The sequence below is a fragment of the Herpailurus yagouaroundi genome, unplaced genomic scaffold, assembly GCF_014898765.1.
Source record: "Herpailurus yagouaroundi ecotype Mexico unplaced genomic scaffold, PumYag 182, whole genome shotgun sequence".
In the NCBI taxonomy this organism is placed as follows: domain Eukaryota; kingdom Metazoa; phylum Chordata; class Mammalia; order Carnivora; family Felidae; genus Herpailurus; species Herpailurus yagouaroundi.
Genome location: NW_024412413.1, coordinates 59,774,627 through 59,791,748, shown reverse-complemented (window position 1 = coordinate 59,791,748; position 17,122 = coordinate 59,774,627). Strand labels below are relative to the sequence as shown.

At 43.4% G+C, this 17,122-nt stretch overlaps 2 protein-coding genes across 7 annotated transcripts in view; one reads left to right on the top strand and one right to left on the bottom strand.

The window, feature by feature from the left end:
- The first annotated feature begins 700 nt into the window (after nt 1–700).
- Nucleotides 701–17,077, top strand: COQ10A (coenzyme Q10A). Of its 5 annotated transcripts, none has more exons than XM_040491721.1 (6): nt 701–1,070; nt 1,640–1,786; nt 2,718–2,910; nt 3,142–3,243; nt 8,398–8,517; nt 16,809–17,077. In XM_040491721.1, the coding sequence occupies exons 1-6, from the start codon at nt 937–939 to the stop codon at nt 16,875–16,877; spliced, it is 765 nt and encodes a 254-aa protein (XP_040347655.1). In that variant the 5' UTR covers nt 701–936; the 3' UTR covers nt 16,878–17,077. The 5 variants fall into 5 exon arrangements, with proteins under 5 accessions (XP_040347655.1, XP_040347654.1, XP_040347657.1 ...); XM_040491720.1 differs by having other exon boundaries at nt 16,806–17,077; XM_040491723.1 differs by lacking the exon at nt 16,809–17,077 and having other exon boundaries at nt 702–1,070; nt 8,398–8,974.
- Nucleotides 5,058–17,122, bottom strand: part of CS (citrate synthase) — a 33,222-nt gene continuing 21,157 nt past the window's right edge. For both annotated transcript variants that reach the window (XM_040491718.1, XM_040491717.1), the window contains exons 7-11: nt 8,754–8,953; nt 8,073–8,202; nt 7,847–7,948; nt 7,210–7,419; nt 5,058–6,678 (exon numbers count right to left, since the gene is read on the bottom strand). In XM_040491718.1, the coding sequence (XP_040347652.1) occupies nt 6,508–6,678; nt 7,210–7,419; nt 7,847–7,948; nt 8,073–8,202; nt 8,754–8,953 (813 nt within the window). In that variant the 3' untranslated portion in view covers nt 5,058–6,507. The remainder of the gene's footprint in view (nt 6,679–7,209; nt 7,420–7,846; nt 7,949–8,072; nt 8,203–8,753; nt 8,954–17,122) is intronic.

The window sequence follows — 17,122 nt, the reverse complement described above, 5'->3', positions numbered from 1 at the left end:
GTGCTCCAGGCACCACCATTCTTAAAACACCATTCCTCTACTCCACCGTGGGAGAATTTCAATGGCTTTTATACCCACTTAGATTCACTCTCTTTTTTTAATTTTCCTTTTGTTCTTCCCACTTTTATCAAGAGCATTTCCCCCCTACTGTATAGTATATATAGCAGTATAGTGACATTTCTTTGCCTGCGTGCCTACCCACAAAGCCTCATCCTTCATCACGTGCACACTTCCAGACAAAGGCGTTTTTCTCCCCTAAAATTAAGTCTGGTTCTTTCAACCCTGACTTCTTCCTATAAATATTAAAAGAGAAAACTATACAAAGTCTTAGCCCAGGGCTTGGAAGATTAATTTCCTTTCTCAAAGATGTACAGCATAGTACTAGGCACTAGAGGCTACAAAGATGAATAGGACTTCTAACTACGAACAAGAAAGACTATACTAAAGGCTCTAAAAGAGATGTTCAGAAGATCAACATGCCATCGACACGCCCACGAAGTCGCTTCTGTGCTTATGTATTATCAGTTCCGTGACCACAGACAGATTCGCCAAGTAGTTTGCCTGACGACCTCGTTCCTCCTGGACATCTCTGCAGCTTCTCAAACACTTATCCCTGCGCCCTTTCTCGCTAGAGGTGTGAAACTACATCTCCCGAAAGGCCGCGTTGTCCCCTTCCTTCCTCCCTCTCCCGGTTCCGAGTCATGGCAACGGCGTGACGTGAGGGTACTGGGAGCTGCGGGAGCAGCGGTCGCGGCTTCAGTTCTAGCCTACCCGGCCGCCCGGGCGGGAGCAGGGGCGAGAGGAGCCGCAGCCCCGGGCAGCTCCTGGCCTCGGGGACCCTGAACCCGCCCGGCGGCCCCTTCCTGCCGCTTTTCCTCCCGAGCGAGGAAGGCGCAGCGGTTGTCAGAGCTGAGAGAATAAGGGAGGGTCGCGCGCATGGCCTCGGCGGGCGCGCGGCGGCTCCCAGCCGGGATGCGCGCGGCGGCCCCGCGCTGCTGCGGCTTCGCGCTCCTCCCAGGCGCGCTCCCGGCTCCGCCCCCCGGCCCTCCGCGACGGCCGCGACCAATGAGGTGAGAGGGAGGTGAGGGCGTCTGCGCGGGTGTAAAGAGGGTCTTGTAGGGCCCCGAATTTGCACCTTGGAGGGTTGCGCTTCTGGGATGCAGGCCTGGCGTCGGGTGGCGCGGCAGCGGTCCACCTAGGAGTCTAATGTAGAACTTTGGGGAAGGTTTTTGCAAGTTATTCGCAAAGGGGAGTCCCCGGGGCGGGTTCCCAATCACTACTTGCCTCTCGCTCGCGCCCTGGCAACACCGGGCTTGGTGAGGCCCCGGAGACTATGATACTACGATACTTTGTGAGAGTCGTAGCTTTTAGCAGTAGCATAGCCCACGCTTAAAGGCAACTGCGCTTCGCACGCACCCCACTTTTTCCCATTTCCTCCCTCGGCACTGTCCTCAACCGCCCTCGACCTTTCGCACTCGTGACTGCCTGGCCAGGGTGCCTGGCGGGCTGCAGCAGGTGCTGGGGGAAAAACTTGTCTGGACGACCTTCCTCTGGGATGCACCGCACTTCCCCTTCACCTGGGAATGGTTGAGGAACACAAAGAATCATGACGTTGTCTCCCCTTTCCTTTTATCCTTAGATTTCTGATGTCCTGCAGCCTCTTCTTGCCCCGGGCTGCCCAGGTCTTGGTGGCTGAGGCTGGCTTACCTCCCAGGCGTTCCTTCATGGGCTTTGCTGCCCCCTTCACTAACAAGCGAAAAGCTTACTCGGAGCGTAGGATCATGGGGTGAGCATCCTCCCCTGTCCAGCATCCCTCCACATTGCCTTCCCCTCCAAACAAATGATCAAACCTAGGCTAGAATGTAAGGCTAGCAGTAGTGGACAAGATTCATCCCTGGCCATCCCTCTCCCCAGCTATTATTACTAATCAATTATCCTTCCCTCCCAGCCTTCCAACTTTCATTTCCCCCTTCTTGGTTGCTGGGCATGTCCATTAAGTGAAATGTGACTAGAACTGGGCAATATAAGACAACAGGGTATTATTTCTCTGCTGACCTTTTATTATTATTTTAACTTAAAAAGTTTTTTTGAGAGAAAGCGAGCGAGCGCGCGAATGGAGGAGGGGCAGAGAGAATCCCAAGCAGGATTCTCTTCCCTGGGCTCGATCTGTACCTAGGGCTACTGTGTTAGAAAGTTATAGAACTAGGATCTGAGTTCTTGTGGGATCACCAGTAAAATGGACAGCCAGTGTTCCCCCTAGTCTTTTTTTTTTTTTTAATTTTTAAGATTTATTTTGAGAACAGAACAAGCTAGGGAGGGGTAGAGGGGAGAGACAGAATCCCAAGCAGGCTCTGCATCATCAGTGCAGAGTTTGATGTGGGGCTCGAACCCACAAACTGTGAGATCATGACCTGAACCAAGATCAAGAGTCGGATGCTTAGCTTACTGCACCACCCTGGTGCCTCTAGATAGTCCCTCTTAAGATCAAAATAGATAGTAAATGCAATAGCGTTCTGTGAACTACAAAATATAAGGTAACGTTAACATCATGGAAATTTGTTTGCTTTTGGGAAGTCATAAATCCAGGTTTTGGGATCTCTAGTTCCTGATGATGAATAGTTAGTGGGCAAAGGTACTGGGGGGAAGGTACCCAGGGCAGGGAGGAACTTGACCCAGCTGGCAGTTCCTTGGCCTCTCTCTGTGATTCCTTCTCCTAGGTACTCAATGCAGGAGATGTACGAAGTGGTGTCCAATGTCCAGGAGTATCGTGAGTTTGTGCCCTGGTGTAAGAAGTCTTTGGTGGTATCTAGCCGCAAAGGTCACCTGAAGGCCCAGTTAGAGGTTGGGTTTCCACCTATTGTGGAACGTTACACGTCTGCTGTTTCCATGGTCAAACCTCACATGGTCAAGGTGAGGCGCTGGGAAGAGGGATTAATCAGCAAAATTTTTGTGTTCTCTAGCATTTTTACATTTAAGGGCTATTTTGGCCCTCTTTGTAATGATTTTATCTCCATGTGTCAAATACTTCCCTAATAAAACATTCGAAGGAAAATATCTTTCATTTCTTTCTTATAGGCTCCTATACCTAGTATAGGTTTTATTCCATTTTAATATTGTTTAACTACCCGACTGTCCTTTTAGGCTGTTTGCACTGATGGCAAGCTCTTCAACCACTTAGAGACCATTTGGCGATTCAGTCCGGGTATTCCTGCCTACCCACGAACTTGCACTGTGGACTTTTCGGTGAGTCAGGAGGCTGTGTAGCATAGGGTTGTGGGAGCAGAGTGGAGGTACAATGACAGTTATGAAGTATAGCTAGCACTTAGCATTTCCTAAGTCAGTGACACTTTTCCATAGGTCTGAGCTTACATCAAACATACTCTGTGCTCAGTCGTTAAGTAAGGGCTTTTGAAGGGATCTAAGAACTAGAGGGGGAGGGGAAGAAAAGGCACTGAATAGTATCCTTGCATTTGGCCAGGGACTATCCAACATGGTCTTGAATAGTTTCTGACTGTCTCTTACCCATTCCCAGATTTCCTTTGAATTTCGTTCTCTGCTGCACTCCCAGCTGGCCACCATGTTTTTTGATGAGGTTGTCAAACAGAACGTTGCTGCCTTCGAGCGTCGGGCAGCCACCAAGTTTGGTCCAGAAACAGCCATCCCCCGTGAACTGATGTTCCATGAGGTGCACCAGACTTGAGGCAAAGGATTGTTCCTGGCCTCTCCTCTCCTCTCCCTCCCAATCCAATTCTCTTATTTATTTCATTTGGCTCCTGATCCAATCTAAGAGAAGAGTCTGTGTTTATAATGTTTTCCTTCTCAATTCCCCAGAAATTGGGCTCTAAGCTGGCTACAAATGCTGGGGCACAAAGGTAGGGGGGTACAGAAAGAAGACATACCTAGGGGATGGTCAGGCTCATCTTGAGAGCCCCATATGCCTGATGTCTGCAGTCTTCTCATAGTGAATTATATTCAGGACCGTGTGGTTCTTTTTGGACCCTGTCAACATACCTTAGTGTCTGACCAGAGTAAGATAGCAACTTTTGTAAGGATTGTATAAACCAAGCTTTTTCCTCTGACAGAGGTACTGGGTGGTCAATAATTGTTGCCCACCTAAGATGCTTCAGGAAATGCCTGAGATCTGGCCCCAGATTGAAATCCTTATGATCTCACTTTTAAAAATATTTCCATGCTGCCTGGTTAGTGGAGAGCACGAGGCTGTCTTAACATCAGTGCCACAGGGGCAAGGAGAAAAAAAGCACTGAAGAGAATTGTACTCTTGGGTTGTACCTTATTCTTCTACTTGGCCTGAGTTTTTATAAAATTTCAATAAATTAATTGTGACAGTGTGAATTTGGCTTTTTTATATCGTTTCTTGGGGGAACAGTGTGGATATAGCATAGTAGAAGAAAGTCATGGCTTCCTTCCTCAGGGGAGTAAAGGTGCAAGAAGGCCTCTTGGACATAGTGTCCCTGCTAACTATAGTAGCACATTCTACAAGCCAGGACCTAGTACCCACTCCCTTGCCTATTTATAGACTTTTTCAGAAGGTCAGTTGCAGGAGTCTCAGAACAGAATAATCTGGTCTCAGATCTACCATACAGCTGATGTCCTCAGGACCGCTTATTTTGAGGACCTCCTTAAGGTCCCTGCAAAGAATAGGCATTCCACACAATACCAGAGCCCTCTAGAGGCTCAGGTCCAGAGCCAGCAGTCCTCCTCTATTTGCCCTTGGTATGGTATGTTCCTTTCGCCCAATGGGCTGAACTAGTTTCCTTGGATTAGTCGCATAAGCAGTTTTGAGGTCTCAGCTACGGTCCTTGAGTGTTTTCTTTTACAACAAAATTAAGAAGGACTTCTAATCTTGAGGAAAGACAGAAATCTCCTTTGGAAATTTCAGGTATCCTGTCTTATTAGGGTAAATAAATGTCAAAACCACCTAAAGATAAAGGGATGCACAGGACAACTTAGAACACACTTAGTCCAGGATCTTGCTAGCCAGATTCCTTACTTTATAACAGAGATTCTTCCAGGTCTTATTTAATAGCAGGCTCAAGCATTGTTAATAAAAACATTTATTTTGCATTTTATACAGAACAACCTGAAGTCTGGATCATGACTTGACAGTTACCCAGGGGTTTACAGACAATGTGTCCATCTCAGCGTGGTTCTGGGGATTAGGGTTCCACACAAACACAGGCAGGAGTTGCGAGGAAGGAAGGGGGCACTGTAGGAGTGTATTTCAATCCTTTCTTAAAGAAAAGGCAGTAGAGCATTCTGAGTCACTGAAACCTGTGCAAATGGGGCTTCTAAAAAATACTGTACTGTGAGCTCTTGAGGAAGGGGCCAGATAAGGATCTTGATAAATAAAGGGATATTTTCTTGTAGCAGGGCAAGAGGGAGGCCTATTACTTTTGTTCTCAGCCCCAAGACCTGATATTCAAAGGAAACCACATCCAATCTTAAATAATTTCCCTGCTAAGAAGTACCCATATCCCTGGAAACCAGACTATGAAGATAGCATGCTGGTCATTCCCAAGTCCTTATTCAATGGCCCATAGCATATTAAAATAAAGTAGAAGAAAAAGATCAAAGGGTAGTGGCTTGTGTTCCACAGGACTAAAAAGTTTAGTACATGTTAAGCACTGATAAAGCCAAATGACTGGGAAGGACCACAGCTTAGACAGTGGCATATACAACCTGCTGGAAGAGGCCTAGTAAAGACCTCTAGTAAGGGACAGGGGGGAAGGGTGGGGGGAGTCCACAGCACCCTCAGCTTGAGGTACAGCAGGTATAGAAAATCTGGAAGGAGGGGAATATTAAAGCAGTGAGTAATAGAACACTCCCAGATCTTAATTTTCATAGGATAATTTTAAAAGAGAAAAATCAAACATTGGGTGGCAGTCACAACAAATGCCATGGCCTTTATGGTCACCTGGTAGCATAAAAAAAAAATGCCAAAGAGGTCTGCCTAACCCAACAGGTCTTGCTAGGAAGTGTCTGTGTGCATGGGAGAGAGCAATGAGGCTTCACAGAACTGATAATCCAACATGATTCCTATGGGAACAGAAGGGGCAGAGTCCCGATTTGCTGGCCTATGGAGGGCTGGGCTGAGTAGAACCAAAAGCTCTAAAGTCACTGCAGATTCTCTGCAACCAGCTTTGACCCAGGTAAAGAAGAGTCAGATTCTCACTCTAGAGGTGGTGGTGGTGGTGGTGGTGGTGGGAGGGGGGGCCCAAACCTAACCCATACCACATGCATTAGTCCTGGTCACCCTACAGTTGATGGGCAACTCACCAGGCAGGAAAAAGGAACTGATTAGGGAAGAAGGGGTTACTTTTTATCTTTTAAAGTCTTAATTTCTATTTTAACTTCAAACTTATTATCAGTGCCTCAGATACAATTTAATCTTAAATCTTAAAAAGCCCCCTGAAACAAAACAAAATTATACTTTTTTTTTAAAGCTCCCTCACTTTCTGGTAGTTAGTTTCCCCCCAGTCTCCAGTTTTACCCTGACTTAGAGTCCACAAACTTCATCAGACCATCCGTGCTCATTGACTTGGGCCTCTCTAGTGGGAAGCCTAGGGCTCGGCTCCAAATGAGCTGTGCCAGTACCCCCAGTGCCCGTGACACCCCAAACAGGACTGTGTAGTAATTCATCTCTGTCATGCCGTAGTACTGTAAGATAAAAGAGAAAAAAGTTTTGTTAAAGGCGCTGAGGTAATAGCATGCATAAGTCCAGGGGCAGAGACCTTAACTGAGTCAGCCTCAAACAGAAATGACACTAGGAGGGGTGTCCAGGTGGCTCAGTCAGTTAAGCATCCAACTCTTGGTTTCAGCTCAGGTCACAATCTCACAGTTGTAAGTTCGAGTCCCACATCAGCTTCTCTGCAGAGCCCGCTTCGGATCCTGTCTCCCTCTCTCTCTGCCCCTCCCTGGCTCGCTTGCTCTCTTTTTCAAAAATAAACAAACATTAAGAAAAACTTTAAGAAAATAAAGAAATGCACCAGGAAAAGTACAGTAATTGGGATTTTGAAAAGACAGCACCCCTTTCCTTCTGCCTGTATCTGCCCTCTGCTACAGGCAACTTTATCAAAAGGGTAAAGAAGGAGGTATGAGTTGCTCTGACTAGGAAGTTGATTTTTTGCATGGCAGAGAACATTAGGGTTTGGCACAAATTAAAGGGAGAGCAGGGAAGGGAAGACTCACCTGGAGCAGCACCCCACTGTGAGCATCTACATTGGGCCAAGGATTTTTGGCCTTGCCCTGCTCTAACAGGACATTGGGCACAATCTTGTACAGCTGAGCAACAAGCTTAAACATGGAGTCATGAGGCAGGTGTTTAAGAGCAAACTCTCGCTGACAGGTATATCGTGGATCAGTCTTCCTTAGTACTGCATGGCCATAGCCTGGGACAACCTGTAAAGAGGGAGGGTAAAAAAGCCAGCTGTATTCTCAAGTAGAAATTCTCTTTTCTAAATTCTTCAGGCTTGGGGCGCCTGGGTGGCGCAGTCGGTTGGGCGTCCGACTTCAGCCAGGTCACGATCTCGCGGTCAGGGAGTTCGAGCCCCGCGTCGGGCTCTGGGCTGATGGCTCAGAGCCTGGAGCCTGTTTCCGATTCTGTGTCTCCCTGTCTCTCTGCCCCTCCCCCGTTCATGCTCTGTCTCTCTCTGTCCCAAAAATAAATAAACGTTAAATTCTTCAGGCTAGACAAACAGAGGATGGGGCAGGGAGAGAATTTCCTTCTCTAACACAGGGACCTCTCTCATTCTATTTTCTTTAATTCTTCTAAATTGCACAACTTGGGTCTTGGCTTCTTTCCTAGTTGCTAAGCATCTCTGCTTACCCGTCCTGAGTTGAGTGTGTTCCATATGTAGTCTCGTAACTTCTCATCTGACACATCTTTGCCAACTTCTTTTTGTAGTTGTGTCAGCCAAACAAGTACTTCCTATGGGTAAGGTTTGGGGAATAAGATAGTGTCAACATATATGCTAGGAGGGAAAGGCAAGATCAGAAGAAAAGCATGAGAATAAGAAAAACATGAAGCAGGAAAAGAAAAGGAATAGTCTTACCTGATTTGCCAAACCATGTAGGGGCCCTGCTAGCCCATTCATGGCTGCTGCAAAGGACAGGTAGGGGTCTGAAAGGGCACTGCCCACCAAGTGGCTGGTATGGGCACTTACATTGCCTCCCTCATGGTCACTGTGGGGAAGTAAGAAAGGAGAATCAAGGCCAAGAGAGGAGAAAAAGGGGCAGACTATGAAAACATAGACCTTGCTGTTCTCTTATCACATGCTAGCCTAGTTATGCGCTCACACTAGCCTATGGCCAGTTATACATAAGCTCTTGTAAGAGATGTCCCAATCTCATTACCAGCCTTTGTTCACTAATCCACAGAGCTGGAGAGGTTACTGGTTGATGATGCCTGTCTATGTGCCAAGCTCCTGGACGCTCACTCCAGCTTTAATAGGAATGGCCAGAAGAGGGAGCTCCTGGAAAGCTGAAAGATCACCTACTGTGAGCAATTAGTACTTTTCCCCAGCTTCTTAGAAACATTACTTTGTTCTTAGAAAGGTTATGATTATTTCCCTATACCTCTGGATTTCCTTTACTAGATTCCTCTCTTGTCTTGTGTACCATGTTTCCATTTCCTTGTTGCCTACTGCCTGTTCCCAGAAGAGATTGTTCAGGAGCTTTTCTTAAAATTTTCTACCAATCCAGGCAAGGAGCTATGGTTGCTGGGTCTAGCTTACCTGTGGATGGTGAGGTACAAGCGCATGAGCTCAGTGAACTGAGCATCAGTATAGCCTAACATGTTGGTGAAATTATGGGACCAGTCCAGCTTAGAGTCAATGGCCCCGATACTGCTGCCCTCCCGATAGAGATTCCGGTAGATCTTTGCTGCAACACAAGGTAGCTTTGCGATAAGATCCATACAATCTTCATAAATCAACTGATAAGAAGAAAATGGAGAGAAAAAAAAAGAAAGAAAAAGATTTATCAACAAAGAATTAGGCAAGGATGCTGTTTGTCGTCCATGGATTGGGCTATTTGGTTGATGCTCAGTGGTTATATATGGAGGTTAACAACAATAACCATTTAACTAAATAACTTTTATGACCCAGGCTCTGCACTAAGTGATTTACACATAATATCTTGTGTATATTAAAACATTTTTGGGGTGCGTGGGTGGCAAAATCAGTTAAGCATCTGACTTGATTTCAGCTCAGGTCAGGGTCCCAGGGTCATGGGATCAAGTCCCAAATCAGGCTCCTCACTAAGTATGGAGCCTGCTTGAGATTCTCTCTCTCTACCCCTCTCCCCCACTCACACACACTCTAAAACAAAACAAAACAAAACAAAATGTTATTTCTAATTTTTGCCACTCTACCAAGTACGTAATGACCTCCATTTTATAGGTGAGTAAACAAGCTCAGAGCATTCAGTTAAATGCCAAAGTCAGATTTTGAACGCTTTTATGTTTAACCATGATCTTTCCCACTACCTGACTTTGCACTCAATGAATGTGCTAAGATACTAGGTTTTAGAAATTAATTCTGTTCCATCTTTCAAAGAAAATTCACCATATATGCTAAGGGTCAAAGAGTAGCATTCAATTGTTAGTTAATAACAAAGGCTTCCGGGGCACCTGGGTGGCTCAGTTGGTTAAGCGGCCGACTTCGGCTCAGGTCATGATCTCACGGTCCGTGGGTTCGAGCCCCGCGTCAGGCTCTGTGCTGAAAGCTCAGAGCCTGGAGCCTGTTTCAGATTCTGTGTCTCCCTCTCTCTGACCCTCCCCCGTTCATGCTCTGTCTCTCTCTGTCTCAAAAATAAATAAATGTTAAAAAAAAAAAAAATTAAAAAAAAAAATAACAAAGGCTTCCATTTTTTTTAAAAAAAAAATTTTTTTTTTCAACGTTTATTAATTTTTGGGACAGAGAGAGATAGAGCATGAACGGGGGAGGGGCAGAGAGAGAGAGGGAGACACAGAATCGGAAACAGGCTCCAGGCTCTGAGCCATCAGCCCAGAGCCCGACGCGGGGCTCGAACTCCCTGACCGCGAGATCGTGACCTGGCTGAAGTCGGACGCTTAACCGACTGCGCCACCCAGGCGCCCCACAAAGGCTTCCATTTTTAAGCACTTACTAACAGGCACTGTGATATATTATTTGCATTTTTTTTTACCCTCACAATAGTCCCGTAAGGTAATATATCCCTCATTTTATAAATCAAGAAATTGAGGCTTGGCCAGGTTAAGTTACATGCACAAAGTTACCCACTCAGCTAATAAGCATCATGCAGCTTAAACAATTATTAATTCATGGACACTCTTGTTTCATCTACACCCTTACTTTCTCCTCTCACCTCCCAAGTTATTTTGAATGAATTCCAGACATATATTCCAACATGTAAACGTTTAAGCATATATCTCTAAAAGATAAAGGCTGTTGATAAAAACAAAATCACAAAACCATTATCCCAAAGGGAAAAAAATTAATAAATCCTCAATATCATTAAATATCTACTCAGTATTCAAATTTCCCTGATAATAAAGCCCCCCCACCTCATGTGTTTGATTCAGGACAGAAAAACCCACGTTGCAATTGTTTGTCTCTGAAGTCTCTTTTTTTTTTTTTTTAATTTTTTTTTAAACGTTTATTTATTTTTGAGACGGAGAGAGACACAGCATGAACGGGGGAGGGGCAGAGAGAGAGGGAAACACAGAATCGGAAGCAGGCTCCAGGCTCTGAGCCATCAGCCCAGAGCCCGACGCGGGGCTCGAACTCGCGGACCGCGAGATCGTGACCTGAGCCGAAGTCAGATGCTCAACCGACTGAGCCACCCAGGCGCCCCTGAAGTCTCTTTTAATCAATGTTAAGTTCCCTGTCATGCTTTCCTTTTTTAAAAAAATCTTTTTTTATATTTTATTTTTTAGAGAGAGAGCAAGTGGGGGACAGGGGGAGGAGGGAAAGAAAGAAAATCTTAAGCAGGCTCCATGATCAGCGCGGAGCCTACCACAGGACTTGATCCCACAATGCTGGGATCATGACCTGAGATGAAATCAAGAGTTGGACGTACCACCTAGGTGTAGTGTACCCCCAGCCTTTTTCACTTTGCAATTTATTTGTGGAAAATCGGATCACTTCTTTTGGAGAATTTCCCAGTTTAGATTTCGCTGGTTATATACCTGTGATGTCATTTAACATGTTCCTCTGTCGATTGTATTTTGTATAAAACTGATGGATCTAAAGGCTTGAGTAGATTCCAGTTCAATTTTTTTTTTTTTTTTTTTAGCAAGACTACTCAAATGAGCACCAGGTGACGTATGGAAGTGTTGAATCACTATATTGTAATCTGAAACTAATATTACACTGCATGTTAACTAACTGAAATTTAAACTAAAAAAAAAAAAAAAAAAAAAAAAAAAGACTACCTGATAAATAGTGTGTTCATTTATTAAGAGAAACACAGAAGAAGAAAAAAAAAAAGAAACACAGGGGGTGCCTGGCTGGCTCACTGGGTAGAGCATAAGACTCTTGATCTTGGGGTTATAAGCTCAAGACCCATGTTGGATACAGAAATTACTTAAAAATAAAATCTTAAAAAAGAAAGAGAAACATAATCTGGTTGCCTCTTTTTGTGATGTTAATAGCTTGCTCAACTCTTCTGTATTATTTCAAAAAAATGTTTATTTATTTTGAGAGAGAGGAAAAAGAGAGAGCACATGGGGGAAAGACATTGAAAGAGAGAGAAAACCCCAAGCAGGCTCTGCACTGTCAGCGCAGACGAGGAGCTCCAAGTCACAAACCATGAGATCATGACCTGAGCCAAAATCAAAAGTCTGGATGCTTTACCAACTGAGCCATTCAGGCACCTTTCTTGTGTGTCAATTTTATCTTCTCAAAGGGAATTTTAAGTTCCTTAGAGATAAGACAGGGTTTTGGATTTTGTTTTCTTTTTTTAAATAACTTAAAGGGGCGCCTGGGTGGCTCAGTCGGTTGGACGTCCAACTTTGGCTCAGGTCATGATTTCACAGCTTGTGAGTTCGAGCCCTGCATTGGGCTTGTGCTGACAGCTCAGAGCCTGGAGCCTGCTTCAATTCTGTGTTTCCCTCTCTCTCTGCCCCTACGCTGCTTGTGCTCTCTGTCTCTCATAAATGAATAAATGTTAAAAATAAATAAATAAATAAATAAATAAATAAATAAATAAATAACTTAAAAAAGCTGCTTTCATCCACAGTTCCAGGTACATAGAAAGCATGGACTAAATACTTATTGGCTGATATTGTTACATGGTGCTAATATACAAGTTAACTAGCTAAATGCTCCTGCAGGAAGTCATAACGTTTCAGTAGTTTTCTTCAAAGGGCAAAATCTATAATAACTAGCCTATCGCTTCTCGGCCTTTTGGCTAAGATCAAGTGTATAATAACTAGCCTAAATGAATTAATCTCTATAGTGTCATGTATTATTCAAGTATCAAATATCAAGTAAACTAAAATATATGCACGTGCACAGACACACACACACACACATTCAGTGAATTTTGTAAATGCTACCAGATTCAATAAGAATACTGCCAAAATTAGGGGGACCTGGTAGCTCAGTTTGTTAAGCATCTGACTCTTGATTTTGGCTCAGGTCATGATCTCATAGTTCATGAGTTTGAACCCTGCATCAGACTCTGTGCTGACAGTGTGGAGCCTGCTTGGGATTCTGTCTCCCCCTCGCTGCCCCTCCCCTGCTCGCTCGCTCTCTCTCTCTCAAAAATAAACATTAAAAAAATGTATTACAAAAAGAAAACTGCCAAAATTAAAAAGCTACTTGAAACAAGAAACACTCAGCTAACAATTGCAAATTCTCAAGAGGTTACTTACATGATAATCATATGATTAACCATACTTCCATGCAGATTTACATTCCCCCAAGGAAGTAAGTTGCTTCCAGAAGCCTGCATCAAGCATATGCAGTTTTAAGAGACTTGGACTGATTAGCAGAATGCCAAGAACAGGATTCTGGGCTAGCTAAACTATTATCTGTGGTGTGTATACTAACTTGCAAAACTATTTGGAAAGTATGAATGGCCACATCAAAAAGAAGCTGTGTCGTCTTCTACTACTGAGAATGGAGTTTATAAAGCAACCTGTAACAGACCAGGCATGACAATATGGGATCCTTACCCTGCTTTTTATAGTGGTCAATGCTGTACAGTCAAGAAGAGATCAAAACAAAACAAAACAAAAACTTACACAGAACTCCTGTTATTTTTCCTTTAATAAGCTAAGATTGAGGTGCTATTTAGGTATTTGTACCAACACATTCTTCATTGATAAAGCCTTGGAAAAAAGATGTTAAAATATGCCAACATCACAACTATCTGGAATAAAGGTTATAAAAATGACCATCATCATCATCATGAGCCAGCATCTCTATGGCTAGTAAAATCCTGGTCAGGTAGTTAGCAAACAATCATCATCATCATCATTATTTTTTTTGTTTATTTATTTATTTTGAGTGACAGAGAGAGAGAGAGGGGGAGAGAGAGAGAGAGAGAGAGAGAGAGATAGGAGTGGGGGAGGGGTGTGCAGAGAGAGAGAGAGGGAGGGAGAGAGAGAGAGAGGAGGGAGGGAGAGGGAGAGGGAGAGGGAGAGAGAGAGAGAGAGAGAGAGATTGAGAGAATCCTAAGCAGGCTCTGCACTCAGTGCAGAGCCCAATTCAGGACTCAATCTCATGAACGAGGTGTCAGGACCTGAGCCAAAATCAAGAGTCGGACGCTTAACTGAGCCACTCAGGTGCCCCAGCAATCAATCATTGAGATGACACAGAAAAAGAAGAGAGGCAGTATTTATGGTGAAGAGCCCCTAGACTGAAGCAAACTCAAGTTTGAATCTGGTCTCTATCACTTATTAACTGCATGATGTGGGGTAAGCTACTTCATAGCTTTAATCCTTAGTTTTTCCACTCAGTAAAATGAGAGTAACAAATAATATCTACCTCATAGGGCTGTTCTGAGGATTAAATCAGATAATGAATGTAAAGCATTTAAGCACACTATTTGGTATGTTTTCAAGAGTTATTAGGTGTTCAGATGATTTTATCATAAAAGCTTCAAAACCTATGTATACCATTTATAGGCTTTACAGAAGGTGGCATTACTAGCAAAATTTGATGGGTCAACTACTTTGCAAATTTTACCTAATACAACATCTTAAGACTACTTAACAATTAAATAGCTGGTTGCATCACAGTAATTTCCTGGTCACGAATGAAGTGAAGTCACTCAGAAAAAGACCTAACTTCTTCAATTCAATAGATTATACTATTTATCTCTGTTATGGAAGAAATGTTGCAGGCAGTAGATCATCCACTTGAGGTATATGTTAAAAAACAAAAAAATAGTATGAACTGATGGTTCTAGTAAAAACTCAGATCATACAAAAACAACATAAATTTTTTAATCTTTGGAGCACCTGGGTGGCTCAGTCGGTTAAGCGGCAGACTTCGGCCCAGGTCATGATCTCGTGGTCCATGAGTTTGAGCCCCGCGTCGGGCTCTGTGCTGACGGCTCAGAGCCTGGAGCCTGTTTCAGATTCTGTGTCTCCCTCTCTCTGACCCTCCCCTGTTCATGCTCTGTCTCTCCCTGTCTCAAAAATAAATAAAATGTTAAAAAAAAATTAAAAAAAGAAAAAAAATTTTTTTAATCTTTATTTTTGAGAGAAAGAGAGAGAGACAGAGAGAGACAGAGTGTGAGCAGGGTAGGGGCAAAGAGAGAGAGAGAGAGAGAGAGAGAGAGAGAGACACAGAATCTGAGGTAGGCTGCAGGCTCCAAGCTATCAGCACAGGGCCTATGCGGGGCTCAACTTGTGAACCACGAGATCATGACCTGAGCTGAAGTCGGATGCTTAACCGACTGAGCCACCTAGGTGCCCCTCAACATAAATTTTTAAACAGAAATAACCAGTTGAATGATGCTGTGCATTTCTACTTAAGTAGACTATGGTTAAATTAACCAAGACAGAGAACTGAATAGAAATAGTGTGTCTGACTTTTGAGAGAGATACAAGATCCAACAGCAAAAGAGCATGAAGCTCTACTAAACTCGTTACTGGTGCTAATTTTTGTGCAGTGTGAACTTACCAGACACACATCCTGAAGGTGACAAATATATCAGTATTGCTTATAAATATTCTCCCAAAGATTGGCAGAGTCCTGAAATGTAACATGTTTACCTCAAGATAGCCACCCTCAGATGACAATCTCAAAGAAATTATGGCAGAACAGTCAATCAATGGCTACATGTTGAAAAGGAGGCAACAGCAAGCAGAGGAATACAAGATTCATTTTAATGATTCAATAACAGACAGCATGAAACAATGAAGTATGTTTGGATGTACCAGAAATATCTTATAGGCATCTATTGCAAAGCATGAAGAAGCTATTTTCTCCCCTTCTCATTACAGTCAAGACAACAGCACTGTAAACAGTAACGGGCACATCTGAGCAGTCAATTTCTAAAAGACAAGCTATTTTTTTGATAGCAGGCTCCCTGCTGGCAGTGCAGAGCCCAACGTGGGGCTCAAACTCACAAAACTGCGAGATCACGACCTGAGTCAAAATCAAGAGTCAGATGCTTAACCAACTGAGCCACCCAGGCACCCCTAAAAGATAAGTTTTAAAGTAGAAGAACTGCTGGTCTTGATTTAACCTTTTCTGTTATGATGACCCACACAAATAACAATTACTTGAAAAGCATTTAAAACAGAAAATGGAGGGGTGCCTCGGTGGCTCAGTTGGTTAAGCATCCGACTCTTGATTTTGGCTCAGATCATGATCTCATGGTTCGTGAGTTTGAGACCCGCATTGGGCTCTGCGCTGACATTCTGCTTGGAATTCTCTCTTCCTATCTGTCTCCAAATAAATAAATAAACATTAAAATATAATATACACATACATGAAAATGGAAAGCAATATATTCAGATTACACAACATTCTGAACTTGCTGATATATGGATTTATAAATGTTTTAAGCGCTTGTGAATGTGTATATTTTCCATCATTCCCATACCTTCCTTCTCAATGCTAACCAGACTAATTTAAAATTCTCCTTCCCCCTTTCCCCTAATAACAAACATAATTCTTTATACGCAATTGGCATTGAGTAAATATTGACCAACCAAATGAAGCAGGATTTGCCAAAACCCTAAGGGAATTGCATCAGACCAGTGGACCATGCTATTCTGCAAAAAGGAACTGTTCCTATAATACCTGTCTCCAAATAAAAGAAAATGAGATGTCCCACTGTAAACTTAGCCAGATAACTTGTACTTTACCCAGTTTTTCTGAGTACTCTGTGGGGTACTGGAAAGAGGATGGAAGGAATTAGGTACTATGTGTTGGGACAAGGCACAACAGTCTTCTTATACTCCAACTAGTTCAAACTATTAGGGTCACATTTCATTTTCAGAAAATAAAGCACATCTGTTTCTGGATCCTACTTCCAGGATACTAACAACCCTTCTGTTCCTGACAGGTATCTTGAGTGGGACAGTACAGAACAGTGGCTGATTGGCACTGTCCTCCTAGACTCTAGAACTGCCTTAGTTTCCATTCACCTAACTTCTCAAGGTTCTCCTTATTTGAAGTTAAAAACAAGAAGGGACTTTTTGTGGCTAGGGTAAGACTACTCTGAAATCTTGCTCAGGGATCCTGCAATTAAGTCACATCCTTTTCAGTGTTCCAACAGCCCTGTGTAATCTCTCCATTACAGCAAGATTACTGAATTGCAGTTTTCGTTTTTGTTTTAAGCAGGCTTCATGCCCAGCACAGAGCCCAACGTGGGATTTGAACTCACGACCCCAAGATCAAGACCTGAACTGAGATTAAGAGTCAGACACCACCCAAGTGCCTCCTGAATTATAGTTTTTTTTACATGTATATGACCTTAACCAAACCAACAACCTTGGTGACACAAAGCATGTTCCATTTACCTTAGCAATCCAAAGGACTGGAAAAAACAAACAAACAAACAAACAAACAAACAAACAAAAAACAAGCTTAAATAAAAATTTATTAAAGGAGTTTCTGGCGTAACTCAGAAGTAACTCTCCTAAACATTCCTTTTT

Bases quoted from the DNA above. Each gene is read 5' to 3' on its own strand.
- COQ10A (XM_040491720.1), top strand. From the start codon at position 937: ATGGCCTCGGCGGGCGCGCGGCGGCTCCCAGCCGGGATGCGCGCGGCG. The intron at 1,071-1,639 runs GTGAGAGGGAGG...TTTTATCCTTAG, and splicing joins CGACGGCCGCGACCAATGAG to ATTTCTGATGTCCTGCAGCC. The intron at 3,244-8,397 runs GTGAGTCAGGAG...ACTAATCCACAG, and splicing joins CTTGCACTGTGGACTTTTCG to AGCTGGAGAGGTTACTGGTT.